At 47.8% G+C, this 15,430-nt stretch overlaps 1 protein-coding gene across 1 annotated transcript in view; it reads left to right on the forward strand.

Annotated features, from left to right (window-relative positions):
- The first annotated feature begins 392 nt into the window (after positions 1 to 392).
- The window catches only part of LOC106594486 (E3 ubiquitin-protein ligase TRAF7), a 35,373-nt gene continuing 20,335 nt past the window's right edge, over positions 393 to 15,430 (forward strand). Inside the window, 8 exon segments of the mRNA XM_082976099.1 lie at positions 393 to 697; positions 4,091 to 4,269; positions 6,452 to 6,543; positions 10,618 to 10,734; positions 11,380 to 11,472; positions 11,733 to 11,766; positions 13,006 to 13,288; positions 13,783 to 13,917. Coding sequence (XP_082832225.1) covers positions 4,230 to 4,269; positions 6,452 to 6,543; positions 10,618 to 10,734; positions 11,380 to 11,472; positions 11,733 to 11,766; positions 13,006 to 13,288; positions 13,783 to 13,917 — 794 coding nt within the window. The 5' untranslated portion in view covers positions 393 to 697; positions 4,091 to 4,229.

Raw genomic sequence — 15,430 nt, forward strand, 5'->3', positions numbered from 1 at the left:
TATAACTAAACCAAGATAGACCACAGCCTGTCGTTTCAAATTAGAAATAGTGGGCAGAGCCAAGCAGGAGTTAGTGAGATCCTATTGGCGCTTTCTAGCATTTATTTAAATATTTTCTTTGGCGAACGCCTACTCTGAAATGCGCGTGTGTAATAACTACATTTGCCTTTGCTTTCTAAACAACACCAATTTTTTTGGGGGGGGGGGGACTTTGGCAAAAAAAAGGGTAAAGTCTACAAAACTCAATCCACTGTGTTCGTAACAGATTGTAGTTCTTGAGAAAAAATAAAAAATTGTATTGAGATCAAATGTTTAATCGATTAATATATTTGCAGAATATCGGTCAAAATTCATTTTAGATCCATCTTCTCCCACTGCCAGCCACTGGGGTTATTCTGAGCAGTATGAAATGGGGTGGGGGGAGGAGGGGGCCCGTTGTTCGAGAGCATCAAAACGACTGGAGGCGATTTACCCAATCTACAAAACAAAAAAAATCACTTTACATCATTAAAAAAATAACACTCATTATTATTTGTAGATCAGTTGGGTCCAAAAAAGAAAATTATACCCATGATACATTGCTGTCTTTTGATCCTGTCGAGGACTTCCTGCTTCTCCTACTGCTTGTTGTTTGAGGAGAGAGAGAGAGAAAAGGAGCATTTCAACTGCACAGTTTTTTTTACGATTTAACAGAATGGTAAGATCACTTACGAATTGTGATTATGTTAAATGTGCCTTATCATTGGTAACAGCATATATAGTTTTATATATTTATTTATTTTCTTCTGTTTGTTGCAGTGTATGCTAACGTTTAACGTCACACACATAACGTTATTTCAAGCTAGTTTTTTTTTTCTCCCTTTCTCCCAGCTAGCCAACTCTTCAGGGATTTATTCATTATATGGAAACAGTTTTACCGATTTTTAAGAAAAATCTGAATCTGTCCATCAATAGATAATCCCGTTTGGGGGAGAAAAAAAACGGTTTCTATTTACAAAAATGTTGTGCAACAAGAATCGGTGGAAATGATTAAAGCCATGATAGCAGTGATTTGCTAATTTAACTAGCTAGTCCTGTTTCGGTATGATGGTTAGTTAAGTCTCTACGGCTAAAAGCTAACTAGCTAGCTAAGTCTCTACGGCTAAAAGCTAGCTAGCTAAGTCTCTACGGCTAAAAGCTAGCTAGCTAACCAGCTGAACAACTAGTCTGTTTAGGTATGATAGCTAGCTTAGTCTCTACGGCTAAAAGCTAACCAGCTGAACAACTAGTCTGTTTAGGTATGATAGCTAGCTTAGTCTCTACGGCTAAAAGCTAACCAGCTGAACAACTAGTCTGTTTAGGTATGATTGCTAGCTAATTCTCTCCGGCTAAAAGCTAACCAGCTGAACAACTAGTCCTGTTTCGGTATGATAGTTAGCTAAGTCTCTACGGCTAAAAGCTAACCAGCTGAACAACTAGTCTGTTTCGGTATGATGGTTAGCTAAGTCTCTACGGCTAAAAGCTAACCAGCTGAACAACTAGTCCTGTTTCGGTATGATAGTTAGCTAAGTCTCTACGGCTAAAAGCTAACCAGCTGAACAACTAGTCTGTTTCGGTATGATGGTTAGCTAAGTCTCTACGGCTAAAAGCTAGCAAGCTAACCAGCTGAACAACTAGTCCTGATTCGTGTGATGATTGATGGCAGACTCGCTGTAACGTTACAGTTATTGGCATATTTCGAAGTGTTTAGCTTCACTGGAGCTAGCTGGCTAATTTGGTGATAATTTCCTAGCTAATTAGTTTACACAACATAATTTACCATTTGCATTTTATGCTGGTAAGCCATGTTGATAACGTTAGCTAGCAGATGGTACGTTTAACGTTAGCTACCTAACTATCAGTATGTGAATCGTTGTGTATCATATTTGGCCCAGCGTACAGGAGTGAGTTAACATTAGTTTGGTATGCCCCTTTCTGCTCCTCTCTCTCTCTGCTTCTCTCTCTCTGCTTCTCTCTCTCTGCTTCTCTCCTCTCTGCCTCTCTCTCTCTGCCTCTCTCTCTCTGCCTCTCTCTCTCTCTGCCTCTCTCTCTCTCTGCCTCTCTCTCTCTCTGCTTCTCTCTCTCTGCCTCTCTCTCTCTCTCCATCTCTCTCTCTGCCTCTCTCTCTCTCTCTGCTCTCTCTCTCTCTCTCTCTCTCTCTCTCTCTCTGACAGGGGGGGTGGGACCACTCACGTATTCCCCACGATGAGTAGTTCCATGCAGTTTTTATTGGCTGATTCAGTATGACCATGTGAGGCGACTGTCTGCATGCCTTTCTGTTTACATCATGAGTTTGGAGAGGAGCAGATGGCGAGAGAAACACTGCTCTGGTCTCTGTAGATTTGGTCCTCTTGTTACATATTTCTCATTAGGACTACTTGGAAAGAGAGAGAGAGAGAGAGAGAGCAGTATTGGGGTTTTGTGCAGATAGATGTGTGTTTTTCCACTTGGCCAGGAAGGCCATGTATGTAGTCCTCAGTATCTATAGCACTGAGTTTTAGATCATTGATAGTTGTTGGACAATAGTATGTGTTCAGGTCAAAGTAGGCTGTTGTCGTCTTCAGGTCAGAGAGCTGAGATGGTAACCTGTTGGACTGACGTTAGGGTGGGGGGGGGGCAGGTAGCCTAGTGGTTAGAGTGGAGGGGCGGCAGGTAGCCTAGTGGTTAGAGTGGAGGGACGGCAGGTAGCCTAGTGGTTAGAGTGGAGGGACGGCAGGTAGCCTAGTGGTTAGAGTGGAGGGGCGGCAGGTAGCCTAGTGGTTAGAGTGGAGGGACGGCAGGTAGCCTAGTGGTTAGAGTGGAGGGACGGCAGGTAGCCTAGTGGTTAGAGTGGAGGGACGGCAGGTAGCCTAGTGGTTAGAGTGGAGGGGCTGCAGGTAGCCTAGTGGTTAGAGTGGAGGGGCTGCAGGTAGCCTAGTGGTTAGAGTGGAGGGACGGCAGGTAGCCTAGTGGTTAGAGTGGAGGGACGGCAGGTAGCCTAGTGGTTAGAGTGGAGGGACGGCAGGTAGCCTAGTGGTTAGAGTGGAGGGGCGGCAGGGTAGCCTAGTGGTTAGAGTGGAGGGGCGGCAGGTAGCCTAGTGGTTAGAGTGGAGGGACGGCAGGTAGCCTAGTGGTTAGAGTGGAGGGACGGCAGGTAGCCTAGTGGTTAGAGTGGAGGGGCGGCAGGTAGCCTAGTGGTTAGAGTGGAGGGGCGGCAGGTAGCCTAGTGGTTAGAGTGGAGGGAGGGGGGCGGCAGGTAGCCTAGTGGTTAGAGTGGAGGGAGGGGGGGGGCAGGTAGCCTAGTGGTTAGAGTGGAGGGAGGGGGGGGGCAGGTAGCCTAGTGGTTAGAGTGGGGGGGGCGGGCAGGTAGCCTAGTGGTTAGAGTGGAGGGGCGGCAGGTAGCCTAGTGGTTAGAGTGGAGGGGCGGCAGGTAGCCTAGTGGTTAGATTGGAGGGGCGGCAGGTAGCCTAGTGGTTAGATTGGAGGGGCGGCAGGTAGCCTAGTGGTTAGAGTGGAGTGGAGGGGAGGCAGGTAGCCTAGTGGTTAGAGTGGAGGGGAGGCAGGTAGCCTAGTGGTTAGAGTGGAGGGGCGGCAGGTAGCCTAGTGCTTAGAGTGGAGGGGCGGCAGGTAGCCTAGTGGTTAGAGTGGAGGGGCGGCAGGTAGCCTAGTGGTTAGAGTGGAGGGGCGGCAGGTAGCCTAGTGGTTAGAGTGGAGGGGCGGCAGGTAGCCTAGTGGTTCGAGCGTTGGACTAGTAACCGAAAGGTTGCAAGTTCGAATCCCCGAGCTGACATGGTACAAATCTGTCGTTCTACCCCCTGAACGAGGCAGTTAACCCACCGTTCCCAGGTAGTCCGTCATTGAAAATAAGAATTTGTTCTTAACTGACTTGTCTAGTTAAATAAAGGGTCAATGTTAAGTTGGATTAGTTTCCATTAGATTATCACTGATCTTATTAGACGTGATCAAGAGTAATCCTGGCCATGTCCACTCTGTGTGGGTTCCCCTGTACCTCTGACCTCGTGTACCTCTGACCTCGTGTACCTCTGACCTCGTGTACCTCTGACCTCGTGTACCTCTCCCCCTCCACCCCCAGGCTGTAGAGGCCGTCTCCACTCTGTGGGTATTGGGTTGTGAGCAGCAGTGAGTGGCCTCTTCACCAGCACCTCCAGAGCTCCAGCAGCAGCAGCCTGCCACCCAGCCAGACCCCCCCAGCGGGGTGAGGGGCCACCAGCATGGAGGCCTCCTTCTCTGCCGTCGTTCCTGGAGCTAAACGTGAGTCCACCTCAGGGAAAACCTCTGTTAGGGATAACTCTGTCACTCAGGGGGAGAAAACCTCTGTTAGGGATACCTCTGTCACTCAGGGAGAAAACCTCTGTTAGGGATACCTCTGTCACTCAGGGGGAGAAAACCTCTGTTAGGGATACCTCTGTCACTCAGGGAGAAAACCTCTGTTAGGGATACCTCTGTCACTCAGGGGGAGAAAACCTCTGTTAGGGATTCCTCTGTCACTCAGGGGGAGAAAACCTCTGTTAGGGATACCTCTGTCACTCAGGGGGAGAAAACCTCTGTTAGGGATACCTCTGTCACTCAGGGGGAGAAAACCTCTGTTAGGGATACCTCTGTCACTCAGGGGGAGAAAACCTCTGTTAGGGATACCTCTGTCACTCAGGGGGAGAAAACCTCTGTTAGGGATACCTCTGTCACTCAGGGGGAGAAAACCTCTGTTAGGGATACCTCTGTCACTCAGGGGGAGAAAACCTCTGTTAGGGATACCTCTGTCACTCAGGGGGAGAAAACCTCTGTTAGGGATACCTCTGTCACTCAGGGGGAGAAAACCTCTGTTAGGGATACCTCTGTCACTCAGGGGGAGAAAACCTCTGTTAGGGATACCTCTGTCACTCAGGGGGAGAAAACCTCTGTTAGGGATACCTCTGTCACTCAGGGGGAGAAAACCTCTGTTAGGGATACCTCTGTCACTCAGGGGGAGAAAACCTCTGTTAGGGATACCTCTGTCACTCAGGGGGAGAAAACCTCTGTTAGGGATACCTCTGTCACTCAGGGGGAGAAAACCTCTGTTAGGGATACCTCTGTCACTCAGGGGGAGAAAACCTCTGTTAGGGATACCTCTGTCACTCAGGGGGAGAAAACCTCTGTTAGGGATACCTCTGTCACTCAGGGGGAGAAAACCTCTGTTAGGGATACCTCTGTCACTCAGGGGGAGAAAACCTCTGTTAGGGATACCTCTGTCACTCAGGGGAGAGAACCTCTGTTAGGGATACCTCTGTCACTCAGGGGGAGAAAACCTCTGTTAGGGATACCTCTGTCACTCAGGGGGAGAAAACCTCTGTTAGGGATACCTCTGTCACTCAGGGGGAGAAAACCTCTGTTAGGGATACCTCTGTCACTCAGGGGGAGAAAACCTCTGTTAGGGATACCTCTGTCACTCAGGGGGAGAACCTCTGTCACTCAGGATAAGGAATCATGTCAGCTGATATCCGTTCTATCTGCAACATCCTGGAAGTGTAACCTCACTGACTACGCTCTAGGTGTGTCAGACATAGAAATATATAATCTAGATTCTATGGTGTCAATTTAACCTCACTGACTAAGCCCTAGGTGTATCAGACATAGAAATATATACATCTAGATTCTATGGTGTCAATTTAACCTCACTGACTAAGCCCTAGGTCTATCAGACATAGGAATATATACATCTAGATTCTATGGTGTCAGCAATTTATTGTGGTAACTTCCTAGTGAGTACAAGGTAACTATATGGTAGGTAACTATATGGTAGGTAGCTATATGGTAGGTAGCTATATGGTAGGTAGCTATATGGTAGGTAGCTATATGGTAGGTAGCTATATGGTAGGTAGCTAGCTATATGGTAGGTAGCTAGCTATATGGTAGGTAGCTAGCTATATGGTAGGTAGCTAGCTATATGGTAGGTAGCTAGCTATATGGTAGGTAGCTAACTATATGGTAGGTAGGTAGCTAGCTATATGGTAGGGAGCTAGCTAGCTATATGGTAGGGAGCTAGCTAGCTATATGGTAGGGAGCTAGCTAGCTATATGGTAGGGAGCTAGCTAGCTATATGGTAGGGAGCTAGCTAGCTATATGGTAGGGAGCTAGCTAGCTATATGGTAGGGAGCTAGCTAGCTATATGGTAGCTACTCTATTCTATATGGGAGCTAGCTACTCTATATGGTAGGTAGCTAGCTATATGGTAGCTATATGGTAGGTAGCTACTCTATATGGGGGCTACTCTGTTCTATATGGTTGGTAGCTACTCTATAGCTACTCTATATGCTAACTACATATTAACCCCAGACTCTCTGTCTCCACTCCGCTCTGTGTTCAGCTGAATTTAAGGTCACTATGGTACCTAAATAGGGTTAAACTACAAGATAACTAAGGGTAACCCCCAGACTCTCTCTCTCTCTCTCTGTTCCAGCGGAAGCTTCCAGTACCTACAAGCAGCACCGCCGTACCCCCTCTTCCTCCAGCACCCTCACATACTCGCCACGAGACGACGAGGATGGCATGGTACACACACACACACACACACACACACCACACACCACACACACACACACACACACACACACACACACACACTGATTTTTGTCATGATGTCTTTTTGTGTTCTGCAGAAATATATAATGTATAGTAAATGCGATTTATTTTTATTTCAAGTGAAGTTTATTTGACTGGTACACAATACAATGAAATACTTTCGCTAGAAACATTCTGTAATATGTTTCCCCGGGAAAATCATCTGACGGCGTTGAGTTTTACCGCATCAGTCACTGACTCGTCTCCACGGCGACGTACACATCCCAACCGGATGAACCGCCGCTTTCAAGGAGCGGGAATATTAACCCCGGACGAAGTATAACGTAAATCCTGCTACGACTTCTGACGATAAAATAAAACGGGCAAAAACAGACGATGAAAAAAAAAAAATGTAGAATCCTACTAACACCGGTCTCCGACCACTCGTCGGATGTGGCGTGGCCCAACCGCGAGCTGCCCAGTGACGCCAGCCTATCAGACGAGCTAAATACCTTCTATGCTCACTCACGAGGAAAGCAACACTGAACCATGCATGAGCGCACCAACTGTTCCAGACGACCGTGTGAACACCCTCTCTGTAGCTGATGTGAGTAAGATCTTTAAATCGGTCGACGTTCACAAAGCCGCAGGGACAGACCGATTATAAAAAATAAAAATAAAAAAAAAAAAAAAAAAAAAAATTAAAAATTTTTTTTATAATAATAATAATATTTATTTTTTATTTATTTAAAAAAAAACATAGGACTCGTATTCGGAGCATGCACTGACCGGCTGGTAAGTGTCTTCACTGACAGTTTCAACCTTTCCCTCGACTCCGTCTGTAATACCGACATCTTTCAAGCAGACCATCATAGTCCCTGTGCCCCCCCCCCAAAAAAATCCAAGTCGTAGACTGTTTTCTCTCTGCTACCGCACGGCAAGCGGTACCGTTTCACCAAGTCCGGAACCAACCGGACCGTGAACAGCTTCTACCCCCCCCCCCCCCCCCCCCCCCCCCCCAAGTCGTAGGACTGCTAAATTAAATAGTTAGTCCGGGTAGGTAGCAATTTGGTTAACTGTTTAACTGTCTGTATTGACTCTTTTTTTTGCGCTACGTTTTGACTCATCACAGACAGTAATGCTGCTGCTACCCCTTTACTATCTACCCCGATTACCTCGTACCCCTGCACATCGACTTGGTACTGGTACCCTGTGTATATAGCCTGGTACCCTGTGTATATAGCCTGGTACCCTGTGTATATAGCCTGGTTATCAGTAGTCAGTACTGGTACCCTGTGTATATAGCCTGGTACCCTGTGTATATAGCCTGGTTATCAGTAGTCAGTACTGGTACCCTGTGTATATAGCCTGGTTATCAGTACTGGTACCCTGTGTATATAGCCTGGTACCGTGTGTATATAGCCTGGTACCGTGTGTATATAGCCTGGTACCCTGTGTATATAGCCTGGTACCCTGTGTATATAGCCTGGTACCGTGTGTATATAGCCTGGTACCCTGTGTATATAGCCTGGTACCCTGTGTATATAGCCTGGTACCCTGTGTATATAGCCTGGTACCGTGTGTATATAGCCTGGTACCGTGTGTATATAGCCTGGTACCCTGTGTATATAGCCTGGTACCCTGTGTATATAGCCTGGTACCCTGTGTATATAGCCTGGTACCGTGTGTGTATATAGCCTGGTACCGTGGTGTATATAGCCTGGTACCGTGTGTATATAGCCTGGTACCGTGTGTATATAGCCTGGTACCCTGTGTATATAGCCTGGTACCCTGTGTATATAGCCTGGTACCCTGTGTATATAGCCTGGTACCGTGTGTATATAGCCTGGTACCGTGTGTATATAGCCTGGTACCGCTGTGTATATAGCCTGGTACCGTGTGTATATAGCCTGGTACCGTGTGTATATAGCCTGGTACCCTGTGTGTATATAGCCTGGTACCGTGTGTGTATATAGCCTGGTACCGTGTGTGTATATAGCCTGGTACCGTGTGTGTATATAGCCTGGTACCGTGTGTGTATATAGCCTGGTACCGTGTGTGTATATAGCCTGGTACCGTGTGTGTATAGCCTGGTACCGTGTGTATATAGCCTGGTACCGTGTGTATATAGCCTGGTTATCAGTACTGGTACCGTGTGTATATAGCCTGGTTATCAGTACTGCTACCCTGTGTATATAGCCTGGTACCGTGTGTATATAGCCTGGTACCGTGTGTATATAGCCTGGTACCCTGTGTATATAGCCTGGTACCCTGTGTATATAGCCTGGTTATCAGTACTGGTACCCTGTGTATATAGCCTGGTACCGTGTGTATATAGCCTGGTACCGTGTGTATATAGCCTGGTACCCTGTGTATATAGCCTGGTACCCTGTGTATATAGCCTGATACCTGTGTATATAGCCTGGTACCCTGTGTGTATATAGCCTGGTACCCTGTGTGTATATAGCCTGGTACCCTGTGTGTATATAGCCTGGTACCCTGTGTGTATATAGCCTGGTACCCTGTGTATATAGCCTGGTACCCTGTGTATATAGCCTGGTACCCTGTGTATATAGCCTGGTTATCAGTACTGGTACCGTGTGTATATAGCCTGGTACCGTGTGTATATAGCCTGGTACCCTGTGTATATAGCCTGGTACCCTGTGTATATAGCCTGGTACCCTGTGTATATAGCCTGGTACCCTGTGTATATAGCCTGGTACTGTGTGTATATAGCCTGGTTATCAGTACTGGTACCCTGTGTATATAGCCTGGTACCGTGTGTATATAGCCTGGTACCCTGTGTATATAGCCTGGTACCCTGTGTATATAGCCTGGTACCCTGTGTATATAGCCTGGTACCCTGTGTATATAGCCTGGTACCCTGTGTATATAGCCTGGTACCCTGTGTATATAGCCTGGTACCCTGTGTATATAGCCTGGTACCCTGTGTATATAGCCTGGTACCCTGTGTATATAGCCTGGTACCCTGTGTATATAGCCTGGTACCCTGTGTATATAGCCTGGTACCGTGTGTATATAGCCTGGTACCGTGTGTATATAGCCTGGTACCGTGTGTATATAGCCTGGTACCGTGTGTATATAGCCTGGTACCCTGTGTATATAGCCTGGTACCCTGTGTATATAGCCTGGTACCCTGTGTATATAGCCTGGTACCCTGTGTATATAGCCTGGTACCCTGTGTGTATATAGCCTGGTACCGTGTGTGTATATAGCCTGGTACCGTGTGTGTATATAGCCTGGTACCGTGTGTGTGTATATAGCCTGGTACCGTGTGTGTGTATATAGCCTGGTACCGTGTGTGTGTATATAGCCTGGTACCGTGTGTGTATATAGCCTGGTACCGTGTGTGTATATAGCCTGGTTATCAGTACTGGTACCCTGTGTATATAGCCTGGTACCCTGTGTATATAGCCTGGTACCCTGTGTATATAGCCTGGTACCCTGTGTATATAGCCTGGTTATCAGTACTGGTACCCTGTGTATATAGCCTGGTACCCTGTGTATATAGCCTGGTACCCTGTGTATATAGCCTGGTACCCTGTGTATATAGCCTGGTACCCTGTGTATATAGCCTGGTACCCTGTGTATATATAGCCTGGTACCCTGTGTATATAGCCTGGTACCGTGTGTATATAGCCTGGTACCCTGTGTATATAGCCTGGTACCCTGTGTATATAGCCTGGTACCCTGTTCTATGTTCCTTCTCTCTGTGTTGTTAAACGGCCCTTAAACGTTTCTCTGTTAGTCCACCTGTTGTTTAACAAAGCATGTAATGAATAGATTTGATTTGCAGGTTCACTCTGGACAATGCAGCATAAGAGCTGGTGTAATATATCTTCAATTTTCTCTCTCTGTCTCGCGCTCTCTCTGTCTCGCGCTCTCTCTCTCTCGCTCTCTCTGTCTCGCGCTCTCTCTGTCTCGCGCTCTCTCTGTCTCGCGCTCTCTCTGTCTCGCGCTCTCTCTGTCTCGCGCTCTCTCTCTCTCTCGCTCTCTCTCTCTCCTCGCTCTCTCTCTCTCTCGCTCTGTCTCTCTCCCCCCCAGCTCCCCATCAGCACCCCGAGGCGTTCTGACTCTGCCATCTCGGTGCGTTCCCTCCTCTCTGAGTCCAACATGTCTCTCCGCTCAACCTTCTCTCTTCACGAGGACGACGACGACACGGTACGTGCTAAAGATGCTAACAATTCTTCAACATCAAATATGCTAACGTGACGCTATCGATGCCAGTGTTAACTGGATGCTATCGATGCTAACGTTACCCCAGTGCTATCGATGCTAACGTTACCTCAGTGCTATCGATGCTAACGTTACCCCCAGTGCTATCGATGCTAACGTTACCCCAGTGCTATCGATGCTAACGGTACCCCAGTGCTATCGATGCTGACGATACCCCAGTGCTAACGATACCCCAGTGCCATCGATGCTGGTGTTACCTGAATGCTAACTATGCTAGTGTTACCTGAGTGCTAACTATGCTAGTGTTACCTGAGTGCTAACTATGCTAGTGTTACCTGAGTGCTAACTATGCTAGTGTTACCTGAGTGCTAACTATGCTAGTGTTACCTGAGTGCTAACTATGCTAGTGTTACCTGAGTGCTAACTATGCTAGTGTTACCTGAGTGCTAACTATGCTAGTGTTACCTGAGTGCTAACTATGCTAGTGTTACCTGAATGCTAACTATGCTAGTGTTACCTGAGTGCTAACTATGCTAGTGTTACCTGAGTGCTAACTATGCTAGTGTTACCTGAGTGCTAACTATGCTAGTGTTACCTGAATGCTAACTATGCTAGTGATGTTGTGTGTAGGAGCCCCTGGTGTTTGCAGAGCAGCCGTCAGTGAAGCTGTGTTGTCAACTCTGCTGCAGCGTCTTCAAAGATCCTGTCATCACCACCTGTGGGGTGAGATAAACCATCCCCCAGCCTCTCCTCTCACCTCCTCTCCTCACCCCTCCTCACCCCCTCCTCACCTCTCCTCTCCTCTCCCCACCCCTCCCCACCCCTCCTCACCCCTCCTCTCACCTCCTCTCCTCTCACCTCCTCTCCTCACCCCTCCTCTCCTCACCCCTCCTCTCCTCACCCCTGTTTGTCGTCCTCTCCTCACCCCTGTTTGTCCTCCTCACCCCTCTCCCTCATTGACCTCTGTCTGTCTCTCCCTCCAGCACACCTTCTGCAGACGATGTGCCTTGACCTCCGGTAGGAGACTTTACCTGCCTACACTGTTGGTTTATAGTTACCTTTATAGTTACCTTTATAGTTGCCTTTATAGTTACCTTTATAGTTACCTTTATAGTTACCTTCTCCCTCTCTCCCCTCCACTGTTGGTTAATAGTTGCCTTTATAGTTGCCTTTATAGTTGCCTTTATAGTTACCTTTATAGTTACCTTTATAGTTACCTTCTCCCTCTCTCCTCTCCACTGTTGGTTAATAGTTACCTTTATAGTTACCTTTATAGTTACCTTTATAGTTACCTTTATAGTTACCTTCTCCCTCTCTCCCCTCCACTGTTGGTTTATAGTTACCTTTATAGTTACCTTTATAGTTGCCTTTATAGTTGCCTTTATAGTTGCCTTTATAGTTACCTTTATAGTTACCTTTATAGTTACCTTCTCCCTCTCTCCCCTTCACTGTTGGTTAATAGTTACCTTTATAGTTACCTTTATAGTTACCTTTATAGTTACCTTCTCCCTCTCTCCCCCTCCAGTGTTGGTTAATAGTTACCTTTATAGTTGCCTTTATAGTTACCTTTATAGTTACCTTTATAGTTACCTTTATAGTTACCTTCTCCCTCTCTCCCCTCCAGTGTTGGTTAATAGTTACCTTTATAGTTGCCTTTATAGTTACCTTTATAGTTACCTTTATAGTTGCCTTTATAGTTACCTTTATAGTTACCTTTATAGTTACCTTCTCCCTCTCTCCCCTTCACTGTTGGTTAATAGTTACCTTTATAGTTACCTTTATAGTTACCTTTATAGTTACCTTTATAGTTACCTTCTCCCTCTCTCCTCTCCACTGTTGGTTAATAGTTACCTTTCCAGCATCACATGTAATGTTAAAGCAAATTGTTTTTACATTTGTTTGTATCTCTCTCCCTTTCCATCTCCCCCTCTCTTTCTCCCTGTTCTCTCCCCCATCCTTCTCTCCCCACCCCATCTTTCTCCACCCTCTCTCTCTCTCTCCCCCATCCTTCTCCCTGTTCTCTCCCCTCCTCCTCCTCCCCCCACCCATCTTTCGCCCTGTTCTCTCCCCTCCTCCTCCTCCCCCCACCCCATCTTTCTCCACCCTCTCTCTCTCTCTCCCCCATCCTTCTCCCTGTTCTCTCCCCTCCTCCTCCTCCCCCCACCCATCTTTCGCCCTGTTCTCTCCCCTCCTCCTCCTCCCCCCACCCCATCTTTCTCCACCCTCTCTCTCCCTCTCCCTCTCTCCCCCCTCCAGATAAATGTCCAGTGGACACGGCTAAGTTAACGGTGGTGGTGAACAACATAGCTGTAGCAGAACAGATAGGAGAGCTGTTTATCCACTGTAAATACGGCTGTCGGCTTCTCAACACCGCCAGCCCCGCTTCCCCTAACGGGGCCGGTGGAGGGGCTTCCCCTAACGGGGCTGGAGGAGGGCCTACCGCTAGTAGGGGCGAAGGGACACCTAAGATGGGAGGACCTGGGAACTTTGAAGTGGATCCAATGGGGTGTCCTTTTACCATCAAGCTCACCACACGCAGGTACGGGCTGGAAATGTTACTTTGGGTTTAGCTATGGGGGGGGGGGGTCTGACGAGGAGACGAGTCTATAGGGGGGGGGGGGGGGTCTGACGAGGAGACGAGTCTATAGGGGGGGGGGGTCTGACGAGGAGACGAGTCTATGGGGGGGGGGTCTGACGAGGAGACGAGTCTATAGGGGGGGGGGGGGTCTGACGAGGAGACGAGTCTATAGGGGGGGGGGGGTCTGACGAGGAGACGAGTCTATAGGGGGGGGGGGGTCTGACGAGGAGACGAGTCTATAGGGGGGTGGGTCTGACGAGGAGACGAGTCTATAGGGGGGGGGGTCTGACGAGGAGACGAGTCTATGGGGGGGGGGGGGGGTCTGACGAGGAGACGAGTCTATAGGGGGGGGGGGGGGGTCTGACGAGGAGACGAGTCTATAGGGGGGGGGGTCTGACGAGGAGACGAGTCTATGGGGGGGGGGGTGTGACCTGATGTTGACCTCTGACCTGTAGGGAGCACGAGGTGAGCTGTGACTACCGTCCGGTTCGCTGTCCCAACAACCCCTCCTGTCCTCCTCTGCTCACCATGAACCTGGAGGGACACCTGAAGGAATGCGAACACATCAAGTGTCCTCACTCCAAATACGGGTAGGTCGCACACACACCCCCCAGGGTTTCCGTTAGCAACAGCATTGAGTCGGTCACGTTCTCCTCTCTGGTGTCTCAGTTCCTCCTCCTCCCAGAACAGCATTGAGTCACGTTCTCCTCTCTGGTGTCTCAGTTCCTCCTCCCAGAACAGTATTGAGTCACGTTCTCCTCTCTGGTGTCTCAGTTCTGCCTCCTCCCAGAACAGTATTGAGTCACGTTCTCCTCTCTGGTGTCTCAGTTCTTCCTCCATCAGAAAGTTTTCACACCCCTTGACTTGTTCCACATTGTTGTTGTGTTACAGCTGGGAATTCAAAATAAATATATATTTGTCTCACCTATATACACGATACCCCATAATGACATCACGATACCCCCATAATGACATCACGATACCCCCATAATGACATCACGATACCCCCATAATGACATCACGATACCCCCCGTAATGACATCACGATACCCCCGTAATGACATCACGATACCCCGTAATGACATCACGATACCCCCGTAATGACATCACGATACCCCCGTAATGACATCACGATACCCCCGTAATGACATCACGATACCCCCCGTAATGACATCACGATACCCCCACATAATGACGTCGCGATACCCCCCGTAACAGATTTTTAGACATTTTTCACATTCATTGAAAATGAAATACAGAAATATGTAATTTACTTAAATATTCACCCCCGCTGAGTCAATACATGTTAGAATCACCTTTGGCAGCGATTACAGCTGTGAGTCTTTCTGGGTAAATCTCTAAAGAGCTTTCCACACCTGGATTGTACAATATTTGTACATTCTATATATTTTTTGCATGTTTTTATTCTGTACAGGCTTCCTTCTTTTCACCTCTGTCATGTAGGTTAGTATTGTGGAGTAACTCCAATGTTGTTGATCCATCCGCAGTTCTCTCATATCACAGCCATTAAACTCTGTAACTGTTTTAAAAAGTCACCATTGGCCTCGTGGTGAAATCCCTGAGCGGTTTCCTTCCTCTCCGGCAACTGAGTTAGGCAGGACGCCTGTATCTTTGTAGTGACTGGGTGAAGTGATACACCATCCAAAGTGTAATTAATAACTTCACCAAGCTCAAAGGGGTATTCAATTCAATGTCTGCTTTAAAAAAAAAAAACATTTTACCCATCTACCAATAGGTGCCCTTCTTTGCGATGCATTGGAAAACCTCCCTGGTCTTTGTGGTTGAATCTGTGTTTAAAATTCACAGCTCGACTGAGGGACCATACAATTATCTGTATGTCTGGGGTACAGAGACGAGGTAGACTCTGTGGAGGGGCATCTGTCTAACCCTCCCTCTCTCTCTCCCCCTCTCTCCCCCCCCTCCCCCCCTCCCCCTGTAGCTGTGTGTTTATAGGTAACCAGGATACATATGCCACCCATCTGGACCCCCCTGTCTAACCCCTCTCTCTCTCCCCCTCTCTCTCCCCCCCTCTCCCCGTAGCTGTGTGTTTATAGGTAACCAGGATACATATACCACCCATCT

This window comes from Salmo salar, chromosome 06 (genome assembly GCF_965601325.2).
Source record: "Salmo salar chromosome 06, fSalSal1, whole genome shotgun sequence".
Classification (NCBI taxonomy): domain Eukaryota; kingdom Metazoa; phylum Chordata; class Actinopteri; order Salmoniformes; family Salmonidae; genus Salmo; species Salmo salar.